At 36.1% G+C, this 23371-nt stretch overlaps 1 protein-coding gene across 2 annotated transcripts in view; it reads left to right on the forward strand.

Moving 5' to 3' along the window:
* Positions 1-19852, forward strand: part of DSC3 (desmocollin 3) — a 50333-nt gene extending 30481 nt beyond the window's left edge. The window contains exons 8-15 of one of the 2 annotated variants that reach the window (XM_064379316.1): positions 2692-2948; positions 3061-3203; positions 4100-4324; positions 6806-7030; positions 9089-9210; positions 13964-14221; positions 16482-16524; positions 16607-16692. In XM_064379316.1, the coding sequence (XP_064235386.1) occupies positions 2692-2948; positions 3061-3203; positions 4100-4324; positions 6806-7030; positions 9089-9210; positions 13964-14221; positions 16482-16508 (1257 nt within the window). In that variant the 3' untranslated portion in view covers positions 16509-16524; positions 16607-16692. Of the gene's footprint in view, positions 1-2691; positions 2949-3060; positions 3204-4099; positions 4325-6805; positions 7031-9088; positions 9211-13963; positions 14222-16481; positions 16525-16606 lie in introns of both variants that reach the window. The other variant, XM_064379317.1, reaches the window with a different exon arrangement.
* The last annotated feature ends 3519 nt before the right edge of the window (positions 19853-23371 follow it).

Below are 23371 nucleotides of genomic sequence, written 5' to 3' on the forward strand. Positions count from 1 at the left end.
ATTAAAGAGACTAAAAAACTTTCCCAAAGCCACACAGCTAGGATGTAGTGTAGACAGAATTTGAACGTAGCTCTTTGATTCTAAGTATATGCTGTCAAGCACTATGTTAAATTGTTTTCCACAGCTGTGTGATCTTGGAAAGCTAGCCTCTGTATTATCTGTAAAATGGGAAGAATTATTTCTCTCTGCCTCCCTAATAGCTCTTCAAATATAATATTGAACATAAAAGCACTTGGTAAACTGTAGGATATTATTATTTTATTTAAAAAAGTTATATTATGTTCTTGAGACTAGTGTTATAAAATTCCATAATAGATAACTTTTCTATAACCACAAAGCATGAGTGATACAGCCTTTTGCTGAGTCCTGGGTAAACTCATTCCATCTCAGTGTCTTCTGTTCATTTGAGCAGCAGCAGTGGTGGATATGGGCTTGAGTGAGGATATTATTCTTGATCTTTCTCAACGTGGGGGGTCCTCAGTTCCATTTCCCCAACTATACATTTTCTAGGGAGTTGTTAACATCTCAGTGCAAATATGGGATATATTTGAACACTTTTTTAAGTGGTGAAACAAAAACATACCCTGAGTGGAAGAGAATTTACATGCTTTCCTTTTAATTAATGGGATTAATTAATCCCATTAATCTTTGGGATTTCATCTCACCAGATTTTTAATGTAGAAGAGTTTTAAGCTACTAGGGCAATATCCATCATAAGCCTTGAAAAATTGGACAAAGAAACTCTAAGGCTTTAGCAAGTGGTTTTGGATTGAATAGTTGCACCTCCTACAGTGCAGCAGCTGTTCTCTAAATTTCCATCCATTTCTCATTGCCAACAGCCGCTCTTACTCTCTGTGTGATCACACCAACACATGAAATTTGTGAAGCAGTGTTCATCAGCATCAAATGAACAGATATTAATACTGCTTTTCCTTGGCTCTCCAGTTCTGGAATATTCATACAAAATAAAAAAGGTTTTCCATACATTTTGTAGATTTTAAGATTCAGAAATTTTCTTGACTTTTTAGTGGACTTGTGATACTAGTGTCTTACTCCGTTAATACCTAGGTGTGGAGAAAGATTTAAAATAATTTTATTCACCAGTTTTGATTTTGTTCAATATTTAGTCAGTGATTGTTTTGATAAGCAGGAAGAGAAATTGAAGAAAAAGTGCTTCAACTTTGTGGTACAGTGTAAAATAATGTTTTATGGGTTTTACTTGATTTGTTATCTAAAACTGAATTTTAGTCAAAGATTGATTTGAAAATGTTTTAGAGACCGGTAAGCCAATTAAGCAGCACAGTATAGCAGAGGGATTATAGCGTGGCTAAGGAAAGGGACTTAGGTTGGACTAACTAGCTTCAAAGTCAAGCGCAAACGATAATCTTTTGGACTTACACAAAATTAGTTTATCTCCTTTTCCTGTTTTCTGCTCTGTAAAATGAGGATGAGGCCAATAAAACTTATTCCATAATGACATGAGGATTTAGTGAGTTTATTTTCACTGCTTAGAGTAGTGCCTTATATGCAATGATAATTAAAATTAAGCACATTGTATTTCCCTTACTCCTCTGTGTATCCACTGTGAAAGTTTCATTGGATAAATTATAGATAAAGTATAATTCTCAAGTTTTCAAAAATGTAATTTTCATAAAAATAGGCAGTGGGCATGGATGGGTAAAGGTTTTAACTCATTCATAAAGGAACCAGCAAAAAGACAAGTTGATTTCTAAGAAGAAATCAGCCTCCTGATGGATTTTTGATAAAAGTAAAAGCAGAAATTAGATGGCTCAGTTAGGTGCCTTAGAGGGCAATTAAAACAGACATTTGGGGCCAGGAGTGGTGGCTCACACCTGTAATCCAAACATTTTGGGATGCTGAGGCAGGTGGATCATCTGAGTTCAGGAGTTCGAGACCAGCCTGGCCAAGATAGCAGAACCCCATCTATACTAAAGAAAAAAAGTACAAAAGTTAGCTGGGGGTGGTAGCATGTGACTGTAGTCCTAGCTACATGGGAGGCTGAGGCAGGCGAATCGCTTGAACCCGAGAGGCGGAGGTTGCAGTGAGCCAAGATTGCGCCACTGCACTCCAGCCTAGGTGACAGAGCAAGGCGAGACTCCATCTCAATAAATAAATAAATAAATAAATAAATAAATAAATAAATAAAATACCAAGACATTTGGAATATCTTTTCTATCAGACAAAAAATAAAATCATTACATCTTTTTGATTTTCTGAAAGTCAACATCTAACTTTTACAAGAGTTATAAAATGCCTGGACCATAGTCAGTAGTAACTAATAAGCCAAAGGAAGGCACCTTCCCTTACTCAGATGACCCTTAGCTCAGCCTTTTAGACAACGCTCCAAGTAGAGCCACGGGAATACTATCATCTGTTTGCATTATTTTTTGAATCAGAATAATTTTCCTTAATAAGAGCAAAATATAAAAATATTTCAGGAATTTCTTTTGTCCAACTCTATAAAACCACCTGCAGAAGCTTTGGGACCATTCTTGCTAAAGGCTTAGCCCCGGATCCACTCTCTTTTTGGCAAGGGACAAGAGTCAGTATTAACAAAATGTGAACATAGAATTTATGCAGCACTGGTCAGAATGACAAATTTCTATTTGCTATTTGAAATACCAAATGTATTTTACACTGATACTAATATACATGGACTTTACTTTAAAGCCACTGAATTATGAAGAAAACCGTCAAGTGAACCTGGAAATTGGAGTAACCAATGAAGTGCCATTTACGAGAGATATACCCAGAGTGACAGCCTTGAACAGAGCCTTGGTTACAGTTCATGTGAGGGATCTGGATGAGGGGCCTGAATGCAGCCCTGCAGCCCAATTTGTGCGGATTAAAGAAAACTTAGCAGTGGGGTCAAAGATCAATGGCTATAAGGCATATGACCCTGACTCTAGAAGTAGCAATGGTTTAAGGTAAAAAGAAATCTATAACCACATACTAATATTGTATTTGTAATCATTGCAGTAGGAGCTTATTTGAAAACATTTTCTAATGCTAAAGACCATTTTTATTTTTTATTAACAGGTACAAAAAATTGCATGACCCTAAAGGTTGGATCACCATTGATGAAATTTCAGGGTCAATCATAACTTCCAAAACTCTGGACAGGGAGGTCGAAACTCCCAAAAATGAGTTGTATAATATTACAGTCCTGGCAATAGACCAAGGTAAAAAAAATGTTTTAATCTGGTATTTTATAAAGGAATTAGAGAATAAAATGCAACTATTCTTATGCAGATTTTTTTTTTTTTTTTTTGGTGGTAAGCATATGGAATTCTTTGAAATTACTTTAAAGACTCTTTCTGTCTCTCTTAATTATCTAACAAGGTGAAACCGTTTGGTGACAAAAGGCCATATTTTACTTATCTTTATATTCCCAGTAGGGTAAGACCTTAAATTCGTATATATTTCTGTGCTAGAGGACAAAGGTAAAACTTACATCTAAAACTAAATAAAATGGCCTCACCAGACTCTTCCCCATCAGTTTGTATCACTTCGAATTGAGCTTTTATGTAGTTAGCTGAATATTAGGTCAAAATGATCCTTTTCTTGAATTCTGTTCCTTAATGCAACCCAGAGTTTTTCAACCCTGTCTTCATATTAAAATAAGAATATTAATCTGTAGATACTTTGTTAGACTAACTGAATCAGAATCTGTGGTTGTGGAGCCTGAGAATCTTATATTTAAGAAAAAGTCTTCCTAGTGGTATGAATATCTGCTGGGATTAGAAATCTTGTCTGTAACTACTTTACTACTTATTAATGTCTGCACTTGGAATCCCCGAAAATAGAGATTGAAATTCAGACTTCTATTTTTATTTGATTGTAATTTTCTGGTAAAAGATTTATTGGCAGTGGCATCTGATACTATCACTAGCAATAGTCATTTCAGATAATCTGCAAATTCTATTTATCCATCTATTATTATTTATTTACCATTTCCTTTAATAATCAGTTTACTTAAAAACACATATCATATATAGAATATAATGGACTTTTTAATTCTTTAAGAAACTATAAAAGAATTTTAAAATAACACTAAACCTTATTCCTCTCTCCTTAGATAACAGATCATGTACTGGAACACTTGCTGTGGACATTGAAGATGTAAATGATAATCCTCCAGCTATACTTCAAGACTATGTAGTAATCTGCAAACCAAAAATGGAGTACACTGACATTTTAGCTATTGATCCCGATGAACCTGTCCATGGAGCTCCATTTTATTTCAGTTTGCCAAACACTTCTCCAGAAGTCAATAGACTGTGGACCCTCACCAAAGTTAATGGTATTTAATCAAAAATAATGTTTTATAAACTCTGAAATAACTGAGAATAACTGGAGGGTGGATTTACTTATTTACTTACACAATGCATGAAGTAAAACTGATTCTCATTAATAGACTTTAGAAGGCTAAACTAACCTTTTCCAAATATCATATGGGGGCTCTATTATAGATAAAGTAAAGGAAATTATAATTTTCATGAAGGCAAAATTTACATTTACAACAAAGAAAACCTTTGTTAAGCAGCTTAAGACAAACATTTTTTGTGTGTGTATGTTTTAAAAAATAAAGCCAGTGACTGGGCATGGTGGCTCATGCCTATAATCCCAGCACTTGGGGAGGCTGAGGCAGGTGGATCACTTGAGGTCAGGAGTTCAAGACCAGCCTGGCAAACATGGTGAAACTCCATCTCTACTAAAAATACAAAAATTAGCCCGGTGTAGTGGTGCATGCCTGTAATCCCAGCTACTTGGGAGGCTGAGGCAGGAGAATCACTTAAACCCAGGAGGCAGAAGTTGCAGTAAGCTAAGATCGCACCACTGCACCCGAGCCTGGGAGACAGAGTGAGACTCCATTTCAAAATAATAATAATAATAATACCAGTGAGGTGCGGAGAGAGCAGATGTGTAGTTTAAAGTGTATTGTAAGCTGACTCTGGAAGTGAGGAACCCAGGTTTATAGACCAAGCACTCTGAGGTATCTTGGAAGTGAACTTGGTGGGTTATGGGAAGGGATATGGAAAGGAGTGTTCAGGGGCTGCCGTCTATTGTAGCAGTTTCTGGGGGTGTCATGTTCTGTACTTCATCCATACTTCACTCTGTTGTTACTGCCATGTTCTTTCATGCAACTGGACTTTTGTGTGTATGGCCCCATCTACTTAGAATATCTCTTTTTCCATTTCTTAGCTTGATATTTATGAGCATGATTTTTTTCCATGATATTTATGAGCACCTACTATCTATTAGGCACTAGTCCAGATCTGAGGATTTATATAGAGATGAACAAGACAGGTACAATCTCAGCTGAGATGCTTGAATTGGAAGGAATGGCACCATGACCCTTTGCTACCTGTATTTCAATGCCTTTCCTGTTGCATTTACATCTAATTACCTCTCCCTTCCAATACATGAGTTTCCTAGAACATTTACAATCCATCTTTGTACTTCCAGCACCTAGCCTAATGCTTAGTAGATACTAACTGCTTAATGAATGTTTGCTTATTCAATAATTAATTGTGTGGATAAAAGAAGAAACATACTAGGAGAATAAGTATATCATGTCATTAGAGTTTAGAAGGTTTTACTTAGAATGCCAAGAGGTTGGGTGGAAGGAAGGGTGGAATCTGGTGGTGAAAGGCCTGTGTGCCAGGCTGAGGGGACTGACCTTGGTACAGTAGGTGACAGCAGTTATGCATTGGAAATGTGCAAGTAAGGCAATGCCATTCCTAGATTTAGGTCTTTTAAAGGTGACACTGGTGACAGGAGGACAATATGAAGGGGGCAGAGTTGAGTAAAGGAAAATCAGAGGCCAATGCACTACTGTGAATAACTAAGACACGAATATGGCTCCACATGTTGTCTTGAGGGCGGGGAGGGATTTCAGGGATCTTACCTTAGACACAGTGTGGTCTTGAAGGGTCCTACATGCACCCAAGTGGTAATTCATATTCCTCTGGGGAGCCTTCAGGTATGAGGTGCAGCCAAAATCTCTGAAATTTTTACAGCCACAGCAGAGCATTTAATCAAGGCTTAGGAATTCCAGATGACTTCCAGGGTGTGTATTGTGCTACTTTGTCATTTTACTTAGTCTATTATAAAAACTCAGGGAGCTTTTAGTTAGTTGGAAATATGGTCATCAAAATAAGAGACCAAGACTATTGGGGAAAATAGACTATCACAGTTGATAAAAACAAATTGTTATATAGATATTTCTGTTTTGTGTAAGTCTTATAAGTAGCCTGAGTGCATTAATTAGCTTCTGGTACTAAGATTACTTACAGATGCAAGACATTAATCATAAACAATCTATTGTGCTTTGAAAAATTACCTTATCCATATGAATAATGGGCAAATACTAGAAGGTCAATGGATAAGAGAATGTGAACTTCAGACACTATTTGTGTGTACCTGTAGTTATTAATTCTTTATGAGTAGATACACTGGTACTAAAGAAAAATGCTTGAAGTGTGTGTTAACAGCCAACATAACATTATTAGTTTGTATAGATAAATATTACTAGAATGCTACTGGGCCACTCCCATGCCAAATTATTTCTTTGGGACTCCTTCTATGGAATTACAGGGGACAACACATACAAGGTAATGTTAGAGTTTGAAAAGGTTGAAGATAGTCCTCCATTTTTATTTATTTTCCTGTGGCAGGCAGTTCCTTGAGAATGATGCCTTCAAAAACAAGCATGATGAAACAAATGCTAAGGGAAGACTAAATGATCATTAAAAAATTAACTTCTTTTATTTTCTTTCAGATACAGCTGCCCGTCTTTCCTATCGTAAAAATGCTGGATTTCAAGAATATAACATTCCTATTACTGTAAAAGACAGGGCAGGCCAATCTGCAACAAAAATGTTGAGAGTTAATCTATGTGATTGTCCTCATCCAAGTCAGTGTCGTGAGACTTCAAGGAGCACAGGAGTAATGCTTGGAAAATGGGCAATCCTTGCGATATTACTGGGTATAGCACTGCTCTTTTGTAAGTATTTTCACTTACTTCAAGTTAAAATATGTAATAAAAAATGTAGGTACCAGAAAAGATCTTTAAAAAATAATCTTGTCCAAACATCCACCAGGTGTGAAGCTCTTTGCAAGTTCTTTTTGTGTTATTACCTGAGTTTTGTTTGAATATTTTTTGTGAAGGGAACATGATCCTTCTTGATATAAGATTTTATGCTTAGACAGAGTTTTTGAAAATTCCTTAGATTTCACTAAATCTGACAACAAATAGCCTTTGTTTCTTGTTTCCAGTGAGATTCCTTTTAGGGCTAAATAGAACAACCTAAAATTTCTGCCTTATGAAAGTCCACTAAAAACCACTTTCATTCCATATCTTCTTACTATTTAGCCACAGTTACAGGAGATGTTCTGTTCTCAGCAATGTCTCTTCTTGGGTATATCTTGCCAATTTTAAATTCCGTTAACCTCTTTCTTACCAGAGGTAGCTCCTGATGGTGCTATACTTTTTCTTCTCTTTTTAGTTCCATTCAGTCCTCCAGCCTAGATTAGCTTTGTTTTGTGATAGGAGTAGAAGTTAAGTACAAGGGTTTAGGAATCAGACTGCCTGAGTTTGTACTCCAGCTTCATCACTTGTAAGCCATGTGACCTGGGGGAAATTACTTAGCTGTGCTTCAGTTTCCTCATCTGTAAAAGGGGAAACTGTAGTAGCCTACCATATGGTGTAGTACTGAGGATTAAATGAGGTAATGTATGTGAAGTGCTTAGAACAGTACATAGTAAAGTTCTAATGTGTTCATTATTTTTCATCAAGCCAAAAAATAAACATATATGAAACTCCTACTGTAGGCAAGAAACTGTTTCAGGTGCTTGCGAAAAATAGGAAAAGGCAAATAAACAAACAAACAAACAAAAACAATCTGCCTTGTGACAGTTAATGAATAAATTAAATGCTATGGAGGAAAAAAAAAAAGAGAGCCAAATAATTAGGATCTGTAGTGCCATGAAGTGTGTTTGTGAGGGTGTTGGTGCCAGTGGTTGCAATTTTCAGTAAAGAGTTAGGTCAGGCCTGAGAAGATTATTTTTTAATCATTTCTGGAAGAGGTGAGTTAGCCAGGTGGAATGCCTGGGGAAAGAACTTTCAGTCAGAGAGGGAAGTCAAATCCCAAGGTCTTAATTTGTGATTATGTCTGGACAAACCAAGGAGTGGTAGGGAAACCAGTGTGGTTAGAGAGTAGTGGACAAGGGGAAGAGGATCAGGAAGTGGAGCCAGAAAGGTAGGGTGGGGCCACATAGAGTACGCAAGAGTTGGCACGCTTTTTCCGTAAAGAACAATATAGTATATATTTCAAGCTTTGCAGATCCTGTGTTCTCCATTGTATCCAATTTCATGTCATTTTCACATTATAAACTTTTATGCTTCTGAATTTTTTCAACCATTTGAAAATAAAAGGTCTTAGTTCACAGGCCATACAAAAATATGTAGTGGTCTGGGTTTGGGGATTTTGCCAGTGCAGTATCTGGTCTTTTAGACAGGAAGAACTGTTGTTGTTATTATTCTTAGTTTAATTATCATATAATTTCAATCTCCTACAATTATAGTTTAGAATAAGAATTCTGAATAGGCAAAACACAAAGTAGGTTCAATTAAGATAAAGATTTTCTAGGAAAACAGTCTGTATTTTCATGTTTTTATATACACAAACCATTCTCTTTTCACATTTTCATGTAGGAAAATTTTTTTGAGGGGGGAATCACTAAATTTTTTTCAAAGTCTTTGTCTTAAATGTCAGTGATTTTTTTTCTTTATATACTGCTTAACTCATGATTCTAAGTACTTTATCTTGATGGGCAGAATTCAAACAATTAGAGAGATATAATGAAAAAATACAGATGATCGCTTCAGATTCTAAAATCTAAGCTACATGGTAACATGTTAACTTAGAACAGCCAAGATAATTCATGGGAAATCATGCTTAGTGGCTTCATTTTCCACTTTGATCATTAGGTCATAAGAAGTAAATTATGAATATTTTATTCTCTGTATGCTAAAGTAAGTTCTTTTCATTTTTAAATTCAGCTGTATTGCTAACTTTAGTATGTGGAGTTTTTGGTGCAACTAAAAGGAAACGCTTTCCTGAAGATTTAGCACAGCAAAACTTAATTATATCAAACACAGAAGCACCTGGAGATGACAGAGTGGTAAGTATTTTTTAAATGAATATGTGTTTGTATCTCCCATAATTTCTTTAATTCATCCTTATAAACTTATTTCAAAATGTAGGAGTTAATTTTTATTTTTAATTGAATCACATTTAGTAGGCATAATTATTTGGTCTGTCAATATTCTAATGTTTATATGGTGATAATTTATTAAACTTCTTAATCCAGATGTATTGTTTTAGTTATCTTTTTTTCACTCTAGTGTTATAGTTTAAACTTGTTCTTTGATGTTGAGAATTTATTATAACAATAATTTGTTTTGGCTGCACTCTACAATGTATATTTCCAGATATAATTTGTTTATCTAACTTTTTGACCATTTACAATAGGGGGAAAAAAGCTTGCTGAAAGTTCTCACGATAACTAGGAAAATATCAATGAGATATCTAAAAGAAAGGAAGAGGGGTCTGGAAGATTACTACCACTCTCTTTCCTTATATATTTTTTGGAACTTCTGAGGTGCTTTTATGTGTCTTGTTTTGTGTAAAATATATGTATACACACACACACACACACACACACAAGTACTTACAATGCGTGTTCTTGCCTCAAAAAAGATGTCAACTTATTTATGAGAAATAGATCCTACTTTTATGGAAAAGCAAAATAGAAACATGACAATAAACCAATGTGATAAAGCACTGTTGAAGTTCAAAAATACCTATGATACCTAAGTGTACTCATTTGGTTTGGATCAACCAGAAAGTCTGGTGACAAGAGGTACAGCTTACTTGGCAACTTAAAGAATTAGAAGGTTTGAAAGTGAAGAGATGGCAAGAATAGCTAAAGAAGAGGAAAACAGCATTGCCTATAAGACAGGAGATGATAAAGTTTAGGGACTGTTCAGCAAATAATAAATAAATTGATTTAGAATAGAAGAAACAAGTTAGGTGTTAGGGCAGAGAATATTAAGAGAGAAGTGGGAGATAGGACTTTTAAATGCTGCACTAAGGATTTTGGATTTATTCTCTTGGTAAGGGAGAGCCAGCCAAGGCTTTTCTATGAGAGAGGTATAATGCAAGTGGCGTGATGCTGAGTAAGTAGGGGGATCAGTGAGACTAGGAAGACATCAGGGTTGGGGAAGAGGAAAGCTTAGTTTAAGCATGAGATAATTCTACCAGGATGATGGTAATTGTTGTGTTAAGATAGGGATGAATAAGAAATATTTCAAAGGTATAAGTGATAAGGTTGTTGACTGACCGAACTTAAGGAACAAAGTAAAGAGCAGAGTCAAAGTGGCAGAGGCTATAGCCAGGGACCACAGCTACATATCTGGCCTTTTCTATGTCTCATGAAGATGCCTTTTTTATTCAGTATTTCTCTCTTTCAGTCTTCCCCACAACCATACAAAATCATAGCCCATCTATGCTTGACATGCCTTCGTGTAGAACCCTGTGATTATCTCTCCAGTGAGAAAGTAGATTTAACCCCTTAATAGTCCTTGACTCATAATAGTAAGTTCTTATTATATATTTAAGACTGGTATGGATGACTTTTACTTAATATTTGTCCTCTGCCATTTAATACTAAGGTGATGATATTGAGTGGCCACTTCACAATATTTATCTGTTCTGTGTTAGAAACACTTCTATAAAAGGCCTGGAATTATTAATTCATACAAGAACATAAAATTTTATATTGAATCTATAAACTTAGTTTAATACAATGAGGAAAAGTTATAATTTTAGCTTTGGATCTGAATTTCATTTGAAGGCATGCATATGGGTTACTAGGTGGGTGAACAATCAGGGCTAGAAAAGCACACCTGGAAATTATTGACATGGATGAGGAGTTGTGACACTCTATGAGAATGAACTTTGGAAAATCAGATGGAGGACAGGAAGGAGCAGAGAATAGAAAATATGAAAGCCAGACCCATAGGCTCAAAATTGCTTTCAGTTTATTTTAAATTCCTCTTTTATTCACTTAGAAATATGATCTTTGAATTTGTGTTTATTGCAACAAAATTATACCATAAAAAGATTTAATAGTTAGGAGTTTTTCTTTTCTTGTAATTCAATTTTATTGTAACAGCAACCTAAGTAAAACAATGTAGGGTTGCACTGCCACCACATGGCTATTTTTCAGTTCTTCTTTTCTGGCATTTTTTTTCTAAGGCAATGAGATAGTAAGTATGACTTTTTAGGTATATTTCAGGTTCAGCAAATCATCTGTACTTGAGAATCTTCCAGTTTAGTTAAAGTCTTCATCTTAAGTAGGAAAAATTTAAATTGATAAGAAGGTGGCACAATGGAACCTGAAGGCAATGGGGGTTCTTGTCTTGAAAGGAATGTAACTGTTTGTGATGAAAACCGACATGTTGAGGTGCCACTGTAACCAAACGTGTGTCCTGTGGCTCAGAGGGTTGGGTGAAGTTCCAGTATTAAGCTAATGTTTCATCGAGCCTTTTTCATTTTAAAGCATTTCTTTGACTCTTTGTCATCTTCTAGTTTTCTCCACATCTGTCTTTTTCTTTCAAACTGAATTTTGTTAAGAAAACATTATATTTGATTTCTCTATACTACTACTTCCTGCTTACTCAGCACTCCTGGATATCCTTTTGACAAAAGTTATTAATGGCCACTCTTTCACTTAAATCCAATGGGCACTTATACTTTAACTGAACCCATTCTTACCTTGCTCCGATTTTTCTGCTGTTAACGTCATTGGCTGCTCCCACTCTTTACCATATTCTCTCTTCATGGCTTCAGAGTCCTGCCTCTTTGGTTTTCTGTTATCTCAGTGGCTACTCACATCTATCCTGTTACAGCCATGCTCCTCTTACCCACCCCTTAAAATGCGATTTTTCTTGTGGTTCTAGCCTTAGCCCTTTTTCTTTCGGTTGACAGTTTTCTCTGGATAGGTCATCTATTCCCATGGCTTCAACTATCACCTATTTGGGAGTGACTCCCAGAATTATATCTCCAGCTCAGATCTCTCATCTGAGCTCCAAATCTGCATATTCATATATTCATCTTGGGCATCCCACATGTTTTTTTTTTTTTTTCTTCTTTTTCTTTCTTTCTTTCCTTTTTGAGACTGAGTTTTGTGCTTGTTGCCTGGCTGGAGTGCAATGGGGTGATCTCGGCTCACTGCAACCTCTGCCTCCCAGGTTCAAGCGATTCTCCTTCCTCAGCCTCCTGAGTAGCTGGGATACAGGCATGTACCACCATATCTAGCTAATTTTTTATATTTTTAGCAGAGACAGGGTTTCTCCATGTTGGTCAGGCTGGTCTCGAACTCCTGACCTTAGGTGATCCATCCACCTCAGCCTCCCAAATTGCTGGGATTACAGACTTGAGCCACCACATCCGGCTGACATCCCACGTTTCTAAAGTTTACCATGTCCAAACTTTAGTTGCTCACTCTCCTCTTGCCCAGAAGCATGTCTTTCCTCCCTGTTTCAATGAGTTGTACCATCTACCTATTTGCCTCTGTGGAACACAAAAGAATAATTTCTAACTCTGTCCTTTGTTGCCTCATCCAACTAGATGCTTGTAGACTCTCTATGGAGTCCATCTACTTCTTTCAATCATCACTGCTTCTACTGTGGCTTAGGACCTTATCATTTTTCACCTGGAGTATCAGATCAGATCAGATGCAGTGACCCCCATCTGATCTCCATGACACTAAATTTGTCTTCTTATTTGTCTTCCACATTATTACCTAGAATGATATTTTTGAAATGTGTTTATCTCTGTAATAAGTTAAACTTCTTCACAGTCCCCATAATTTTCACAATAAAGTCTAATTTTTTTAGCATAGCATATAGATCTTTATATCTTACGGCCTTTTGTAACCTCTCCAGCCTCCCCTGACCCTAATCTTATGTGGTAGCTGCTCTCAAATGACTGAAGTTGGGAACCCCTCAAGGACCTGGTTTGTCTTTTGGTTCCAGACCCTCCTGTAGTGGTTGCCTTCTTTGTCCCACTCCTTCTCGTCTCTAGTCTCTTAGCTCAGTTTTCCCTGTCTACTCCACTCACCCTGTTTGGATTTGAATTTTAATTCTCTATTTCTGTGCTCCTATAACATTTTGTGCTCACCTGCATAATAGAGTAATCACATTCTTAACGTATCTGTTTTTCTGCCTCCTTGGAATAAGAGCTTCTTGAAGTTATTGAGGGAGTATGTCTGTCCTAGGCTTTTGCATTTGATATGGGTAAAATTTGTCCCTAAAAGTGCATGTGTTGGAAACTTAATCCCCAATGCAACAGTATTGAGAGGTGAGACCTTTAATGGGTGATTAAGTCATGAGGGTTCTACTCTCATGAATGGATTACTGTTCTTATCATGGGGATGGATTTATTCTCATAAAAGCTTATTATAAAAGCAAGTTCAGTCCCCTGTTGCTCCTCTCTCTCTCTCTCTCTCTCTCTCTCTCTCTCTTTCTATCTCCCACTCACTCTGGCCCTTTTGCCCTTCCACCTTCTGTCCTGGGATGGGCCCTGGCCAAATGTAAACTCCTTGATCTTGGACTTCCCAGACTTCATCACTGCAAGAAATAAATCTCTGTTCTTTAAAAATTACCCAGTCTGAGGTATCCTGTTACAGCAGCACAAAACGAATGAAGATGGCATCTGTGCACATAATTAGAAACTTATAAATGTCTGTTTAATGAATGAATGAATGATTAAACGGTTGGATAAATGTTCTCTCTCCTTTGCATTCTCATGACAACTTAGAACCCATTTCCTCTAAACAGGAATTATTTTATTTTATTCTTTTATTTCAGTGTTCTGCCAATGGATTTATGACCCAGACTGTCAACAACTCTAGCCAAGGTTTTTGTGGTACTGTGGGATCAGGAATGAAAAACGGAGGGCAGGAAACCATTGAAATGATGAAAGGAGGAAACCAGACCTTGGAATCCTGCCGGGGGGCTGGGCACCATCACACCCTGGATTCTTGCAGGGGAGGACACACGGAGGTGGACAACTGCAGATACACTTACTCGGAGTGGCACAGTTTCACTCAGCCCCGTCTCGGTGAAGTGAGTTTCCTGAGGTGTTTTGACTCTAAAATTTAAATCTCCAAATGCAGATAAATAGAAAATCCAAATTAACATATATTTTCAGAAACTGCTTTTCCACACTATTCTGTGGGCCCTCTCTTGCTTGCTTTGTTCATTTTCCTGTGCTCTTTGATTTTGTTACATTATTTAAAATAAATTTTATTTAGCTTGTCATATTTCACTTAACTTATAGAATCCCATAAATATTGGAAGTTTTTATTATTCTTCATTAATGCCTCATTTTTAGTGGTGCATTTACCTCATGTACCTTTCTGATATAGAAGAATGTGAAAGCAATTCTAGTTCCTCACAATTAAAAACTTTTCAAATGAAATCTGTATTTCTCTGTGAAAACACAAACATTCGTATGCAGTTTTAGGATAAAGATTAAATAGCATGATTTACATATATTTTTTATCTTATTGAATCTTATTGCAAATTGACCAATTATAATTGTCTATGTTTATGGAGCACAAAGTGAAATTATGATTTATGTCTGCAAGGTTGGATGATTAAATCACACTTAACACATGCATCACCTCAAATAGATTTTTGTGGTGAGAACATTTGAAATGTACTTTCTTTGCAATTTTGAAATGTACAATATACTATTATTAACTATAGTCACCATTGCATGACATGTTTTAAACATACAAAGTACCATGTGAATATAAAATGCTTTTACTCTAAGGAAAGCAATAATATAAAAGAAAGAAGGAATTAAAATAAGGAATTACCTGTTCACATCAAAATCCCCTATGAATTTGAAGTTTTTTATTTTTTTATTTTTTCTTTTTTTAAGACAAGGTCTTGCTTTGTCACTGAGGCTGGAGTGCAGTGCTGCAATCTCTGCTCACTGCAGCCTTGACCTCAGGGGCTCAGGTTATCTCCCTACGTCAGCCTCCTGAGTAGCTTGGACTACAGATGTGCACCACTACACCTGGCTAATTTTGTATTTTTTGTGGAAAGGGGGTTTTGTCATGTTGCCCAGGTTGGTCTCCAATTGCTAGGCTCAAGGGATCCACTCATCTTGGCCTCCCAAAGTCCTGGGATTATAGGCGTGAGCCACTGGGCCTGGCAAAATCTCCTATGAAGTTTTAAAACCTACTAATGTCTAAAAGATTCTGATTTAATGAATTTGGGCTTTTTTGTTTGCTTTGTTTTTGTTTTACATTTCTGAGATGATTCAAATGTGCAGCTAGGTAGAAAGCCACTTGATTCTTCTGGTACTAAATTTTTACCTCTTTTATCAGAGGATACCAGTGCCATTGCAGCACAAACACTGGACCTTTAATCCTTGGATGGAATACAAATGGGTGATATTCTGGCATAGGGTTGTACGTTATGTATCCATAGCATTTTGGAGGGTCAAATTCAAGTGTTAATTCTTTTTCTACTTCTAGACAGTCAGTATTCATGTAAGATCAGGTTGAGATGGAGTAAAGTTTGAGATACAGTCTTAGGAGGGTTCCTCCATTGCACACCAGGTAATGGGTAATGGCTAACAATGTCATGAGGAAAGACACAATGTAAGCCATGCCAGTGAGCTCCACATAGGCAAGAAGTGGGCACACAGGTGGGGAAGGGGAGGAGGCACAGCAGTTGACAAGTTGGCAGACAGGCCAGATGTGGCTGAATGCATGGCCTCTTCATTATAAAAGCCCAGTTTTTGCAATGTGATTATGTTCATTATTTTTAATTCCATTGAACTTTTTGGTGCATCTGTATATTTTGCCATATTTTGGCTATCTTGGAAACTTGATTTTGAAGTTAATGCAGTAAATCCTACCTACTTTATAACTGCATATAATAGTGATTCTAGTTAACATTTATTGTACATTTAATATATGCTGGACATAATACGTGTATTATGCATTATTATTTTGTCATTAATTTCTAAAATAATCTTGTTAGGTGGTTACTGAAACGAAAAGATATTTGGCCACTTGCCCAAAGCCATATAGTTAGATGATAAAGCCAGAGCTTTGACTCACAACCAAGACTGTTTGACAGCCAATCTCAAACTCCAAACTAGTATGCCTGTTGTCTCTGTTTTTGGACTAGCCTGACCTTTGTATATAAAATTTAGGGATAAGCATTTAATGCTAACTTGAATGTACTTAAATATAACCCTTGTATATATAATTTTTTATTTATATGGATTAATAGAAATGTAAAATATGCTGACTTTATGGTATGGCTATGATATAGACCAATCATGTGCATTTTTTGTGTGTAGGAATCCATTAGAGGACACACTGGTTAAAAATTAAACATAAAAGGTAAATAAAAATAAATTTTATGTTCATATATTTAAGTTGTTTAAAACTACAATACAATTTGTTTTTTTAAAAAATTTTACAGAAATTGCATCGATGTAATCAGAATGAAGACCACATGCCATCTCAAGATTATGTTCTCACGTATAACTATGAAGGAAGAGGATCTCCAGCTGGTTCTGTGGGCTGTTGCAGTGAAAAACAGGAAGAAGACGGCCTTGAGTTTTTAAACAATTTGGAACCCAAATTTATTACATTAGCAGAAGCATGCACAAAGAGATAATGTCACAGCGCTACAATTAGGTCTTTGCCAGACATTCTTGAGGTTTCCAGAAATAATATTGTAAAGTTCAATTTCAGCATGCATGACTATGATGATTTTTTTTCCCAATTTTCAATTATGCCACTCACCAATTTGTCTTTTTAAAGCAAGTTGTTGATTATCTTTTTCAAGAAGTGAAAAATGTTAAAACAGACCACTGGTAAATCTCAGGCTGCAGCATTGGATTTCAGGTCTCTAAAGCATCTGCTCTTTGTTACAGATGTTTTCCTAATAAATATGTTGGATCAATATTAGTCCAACAATAGCTAAGTCATGCTAATGTCACATTATTATACATTCACTGAGAGTGATAGTTTAAGAAATAAGAAATATCAGATATTACTATGTGAAGATAGTTTTGGAAAAGAAACAATGAAGACTGAATTAAATTAAAAATTTTGCAGCTCACCAGGGATTGGGACTCACCCCTATTGCACTACCAAATTTGCAAAATTTGTTAAAGTGACCCATGAAGTAGCAATTTTCTATAGAAATACAATTGGAAATAAATGTGTGTATGTATATTATTATTAATCAATGCAACATTTAAAATGAAATGAAAACAAAAAGGAAAATGGTAATAATTTGAAATGAGACGGGTACAGTTTGTCTTATAATAGAAAAAAGAGAGAGCTAGGCCTAGCTCTCAAATGCTGCATTTAACTGAGTCTATCAGGAAATAGTTCCTGTTCATTTGTGTAATTTGTTTAAAATTGTAAACGAATTAAACTTTTCTGGTTTCTGTGGGAAGGAAAGAGGGAACCCAATGGAATGGTAGATTTGTTGTCTGTGCAAAGATTTCTGTATCCACAAGTTGGTAGCAAACTGGGGAATATTCACTGTAGCTAGGGTTCCCTGCTTTTTGGTAGCAAGAGTCCAGAGATGAGGTGTTTTTTTTGGGGGGAGCTAATAACAAAAACATTTTAAAACTTACCTTTACTGAAGTTAAATCCTTTATTGTTGTTTCTGTTCTCTCTTATATTGACCAACATCTTTTTAATTTAGAACCAAATAACATGTCTTCCTAGAATTTAGAGGCTAGAGGGAGCTGAGGGGGTGGCTCTTACTCACCCAGGGGAGATTGACTGTCCTTAGACCTAAACCCCACAGACTTGACACCTGATCAGGGCCTGGGAGCTGCAAAATTTCATTTACCTCCTCACTGCCCTTCTTCTGAGTGGCGTTGGCGGGAATCAAGGAAAGCTAGGCCTTGTGGCCCCCTTCTTTCAGGTTTTGGCTAACTTGTCAGCAACACCTCCAGTGGAGACCCTCTTAAGTAACAAATACTCCAGGCTTTCCATCATCCTTTAGTTAATTAATTAACTAATTAATTTTTAATCAGTTTGCTTTCTCCAGAGAAATTTTAGAATAATAGAAGAAACAGAAATTTTGAATGTATGAAAGAAAAAGATCAAGTTGTCATTTTAGGACAGAGGGAACGTTGGAAGAAGGCAGCCCAAGTAGGGTGTTTGGACAGTCAGAGTGCAACATGCAGACACAGGCCTTCAGGAGCAAGGGGAGGCCACAGGCAATATGGGTGGTAGTAAAGGCGACATTGTCTGCTTCATACTTTTTCCTAGGCTTGGCACACTGCCTTTTCCTTTTTTCCTCAGGCCAGTGGCAACTGCCATTTGAGTCTGGTGAGGGATCAGTCAACCTCTTTTTGGCTCACCTTATTTGGAGTGAGAAATCAAGGAGACAGCTGACTGCATGATGAATCTGAAGACATTTGCAGGATGAACCGGAACTGGTTGTGTAGAACACACAAGGCATTCATGGGAAATGCTGTATTCCTTCTGTAGCCCTCTGGATGCTAAGAAACTCTGTCAATTAAATGTGTATCTAAAAATCGGATTATTTCTACATTTTCTGTTTTCTAATTTGATCTTGAAATCTATGTGTTTTAGACTTACACTATTTATTTTCCTTTTAAGTCTTCTTATTTTAATGTCATCATTTTGAGCATGTGTGAAAGTTGATCATATGACCTGGATCAATCTTGAAATACTCAACTAAAAGACAGTCAAGAAGCCAGGGGGAGAAAGAGCTCAAGGCACAAAATACTGCTCTGAGAATGGAATTCTCTGCAAGCCTAGTTGCTGAAATTGCCTGCTGTAATCAGAAGCCAGTTTTATCTAATGGCTACTGAAACAACCCCTGTGTTTTACGTACTCCCTCACTCCCCAATCAAAACCTGCCACTTCCCCAAGACCTCACTAGTGCTGATAAACTTTCTCAAAGAGCAACCAGTATGACTTCCCTTTTTGTAAAACCTCTAATCATCTCTTTGTTCTTTGAAAGTGCTGAAAACCACCTGGTCTGCATGTATGCCCTAATTTGCCATACTTTTCTCCCAAATAAAAATTTAATTTTAGGGATTCATTTCTATATTTTATTTGACTTTCACATATGTAGTATTATTTCCTTATATGTGTAAGGGGAAATTTGTGGTATTTGAATGTGCAAGAAAGTATATTTTTAAAGCTTTCTTTTTTTCCCCCAGTGAATGCTTTTGAATTTTTTATGTAAATGTACAGATTGTTTTTTCTTATTTTCATAAGGAAGCAGCCATCTAAAATGCAGTGGGGTTTGTCATACAATGTTTTAAACAGAGCTTTAATATTGTTATTAAAAGAAGTTACTTTGTTTTTAAAGAAACTTGGCTGGTTAAAATAAGCAGAAATTGGATGTGTAAAGTAATATTTACAGATATGGGGGATATAATGGAACAAGGTCAACTTGGTTTCTTGTTTTTGCTGTACTGAGAGATTAAATAACTCTAAGATGATCACATTGCAAAATTGTGCTTACGGCTGGCATGGAACTAGAAATGCTCAGTTATGTCTTTGTTGTATTAATGGGGAATATTTTGTACAATGGATCATTATCAAATTGTCAATATCATTAACATATAATGTTGGGAAGAGATCACTGTTTTGAAGCACAACTTTGCAAATGAGTATCTGTGTATACATATGTATAATAAATTTTGATTGAGTATTAAACGTATTAGAAGGTGGTTATAATTGCAGAGTATTCCACGAATAGTACACTGACACAGGGGTTTTACTTTGAGGAGCAGTGTAGTCAAGGGAAAGCATGAGTTAAAAAGAAAAGCAGGCAACATTGCAGTCTTGATTCTGCCACTTACAGGGTAGATAACGCCTGAACTTTAATCACGAGATTATCCAACCAAATAAGGTGCTGTGTGCTTCACAATGAATCTTTTCCCCACGCATGGGTGTGCTCCCCTACAAACATAAGACTCATCATTTCAAAAATGTATTCGTTATATCAAAAGCCTTAAATTTTAGTGTAAGTTGAACCAAAATGTTCAATTCCAGTGACTTCTATTGTAATCATTATTTTTGTGTATGGCTTCAAGAATGTTCACTGGATTTTTGTTTGTAATAGCAAAGTACTGGATAAATTTCACATGCCTCTCAGTATTGATTTGGCTGAATATTGGGTCATAACGGTTGGGAAGCATGGACCCTAGAGCCAGAATGCTTGGATATGAATCCTGGATCTGTCACTTACTTTCTGTGTGACCTTTGAAAGGCTGCTGGTTCCCTCTCTTAGCTTTCTCATTGCTGAAATCAATGAACAATGCCAACCTCATGGAGTTGTTTGATGATTAAGTTAGTTAATATACTTAAAGTACATAGAACACTGCCTGCACATAGTAAAAGAATTGTAAGTATGAGGTAGGTGGTAAAATTATGTAGTTGGATATACTACCAAACAATATCTAATCTCTTTTTAGGGGAATAAAGTTTGCCCATATATATAAAATTCAAAAACATGATTTCCAGACAATGGAATTGATAATTTATGCTTTCTATATTGATTTTTCACAATGAACATTGAATAATATTAATTTTATTTTAAGTTCCGGGATACACGTGCAGGATGTGCAGGTTTGCTGCATAGGTAAATGTGTGCCATGGTGGTTGGCTGCACCTATCAACTCAATTTTCTTAAATTAAAAATTAACACTTTTAATTTAAGAAAAAGGTTAATACCAGCCTAGACAGTTTCTTTTGGCTCTTATATTATTTAGAATTAGGCTTGGTTTCACCAGCAGAAAAATTAAATCGTATTCAGAATATGTTTACAGGCTTCTCTATTCGACAGTTTATTTTGATTGCATGGGTTTGAATCTCAGAAACTTCTTTTCCCTTTACTTAAAAAAGTAGTAAAATTCATAAAACATGGTTGTGAGTGGTTAAAATTCATCATCTCTACCATTGTAAACTGTATATTTCAGTGACATTACTACATTCAAAATGTGCCACTTTTACCACTATCTAGTTCTGGAACATTTTCATCACCCCAAGAGGAAGTCTTTTAAGCAATCATTCCCCTCCTCCCTCACTGCATTGTCTTCTGGCCACCACTAATATCTTTTCTGTCTCTGTGGATTTGCCTACTCTGAACATTCATATAAATGAAATCATACATAGGTACCCTTGTGTGTCTGGCTTCTTTCACTGAAATGAGGAAGTTTCATGCATCCCTTTAGTTGGAATGAAATCCTAGGATATCTGACAGGACTTGTTCAGACTTTTCTCAGAAACAAATATGACTATAAGTCTTCTATCAAATTCAAAATAAGTATTTTTAAAAGGAAAATCAAATTAGATAAAGCAAAAATCAATCGGATAATGAGTATAATAGTATATATAAATACTTGTTATTTGTGGAAGCATCATATCTTTTTGGCAAAAATTTACAGCTATAAAACTTGGCTAACGTAAACAGTCACAAAGGAAACTGACAATGCAAATACTATCAATGGTTTAACTTTAAATAAGCAACACATTAATCAAATGATTCAATTTTGTATTGTGAAATATAAGCAGAAAATTATTCTTATTACAATAATTTTAATGAAATAATGTAAAAAATTAGTTTAATTTTGCTTTGGAAAAATTAAAATTGTTTAATTTTATTTAAGCTGAAAAAATATCTTTTGGATAAAAATTTCTCAATCCAGGCATAATTCTAATTATAGTATCTATACTTAAAATGGTAAAACCTTCTGAAAAGTTGAAACTTGCTTGAAAATCTGCTGTTGTTCAGATCTGAACTATCCAAATGGATCCATCTTTCTGTCAAGCTGCTCTGTACATTAGTCAGCATGTTGTCTAAAATAGAATCAATTCTGGAGGGTAATGTCTGCTGAAAATAACATGCTACATTGCTATGCAAGAACACGTTCTGTGTAACACCATTGAACATCTTTAGGGAGTCCTTGCCTAGACTTTATACATTCATATTGAGAGTGGCTTTCAGTGAAATACTAGCCTCTGTTCTAAAATTAATTCACCAAAGACATAGCAGCATCAAATCTACTTAAAAATTATCACATTTACCTCTATATAAGATTCTCTTTCTCCCAGATTTTGCTTATTGAGTTTCAAGAGATCCTCCAGGAGCTTCTGCCCATGTCTATTGGCTGCCCAACGTTTTACCTTCCAGAGAACAGAGAGACGACAGGATTTAGTTTGGGCAATGGGGGAGACCTGGGAAGATGGGGAAGAAATTAGCTATTTTTCTGCAAAAGTATGAGATTATAATACATATAGAAATTCTGTAACACTTTTTCTTCTTTTCTGGTAGTTCAACTTGTTCTTATTACCCAACTCCCATCCCATTTATGCAACTACATGTCTCTGTTTGTTAGATACTATCTAGGTAAATCATAAAATTAACATGGAAATTCCTGATCTGAAGCTCCCAGGTGACCAGAGTAAGGGCTGCCTCAGTGACCACCTGTGTAAGTTTATGTCCAAACGCCAGATGCTGTCCTTACCCAGAACTCTTATTACCCTATAGAAGTAGGCAAAATCTACACTCAACCTCAGAAACCTCAGGCTGAAGATAAAATCCCGAAAAACTGAGATTTATCTTCTACTATTTTGGCTCAATTAGGACTTGAAATAGAAATTGACTAACAGAAAAATGAAAGAAGCTAAATTTCTGGAACTTAAGAGAAGTGAACTGAGATTCTTACCTACTAGTCAAACGAACAACTGGAAATTAATGAAAGAGAGGCAAGAGACATTTCCTTTCAAGACAAACTGGTTTGCCTTTTTCATTTTTTTTTTTTTTTTTTTTTGAGGAGGGTAGCTTATGTAAGTTCCAAGCGAGTCCTCGAGGTGGGAGAACCTTGGTGTTCTGCCTTTGCCTCTTGGCACCAGTATTTATGGTTCCCTTTCAAGTATCTACAAGAAAGCGGGGAACACACCCTTCAGTGACTCACACCTCTCCCATGCCCATGAACAAACAGGAATAGACACGTGGGGGTGGACAGACACACTGACAGGGCCAGGATTGTTGTTACTATATGCAACTTCAAAGAGAAAAGGATCTTCAGAAACCAATTTGAAGAAAGCTACAGCTGCAACTTACCCATTCAATAATATTTCTCTGCCCTCCGAGCACAATGCAACCACAGTGGGAGGAAAATACGCACTATAAGCACTATACACTAGTGTTTTTGTTGGTTCAAACTAATAGATG

Source organism: Aotus nancymaae, unplaced genomic scaffold (assembly GCF_030222135.1).
Source record: "Aotus nancymaae isolate 86718 unplaced genomic scaffold, 86718_ANA_hifiasm-v0.15.2.pri h1tg000020l, whole genome shotgun sequence".
Classification (NCBI taxonomy): domain Eukaryota; kingdom Metazoa; phylum Chordata; class Mammalia; order Primates; family Aotidae; genus Aotus; species Aotus nancymaae.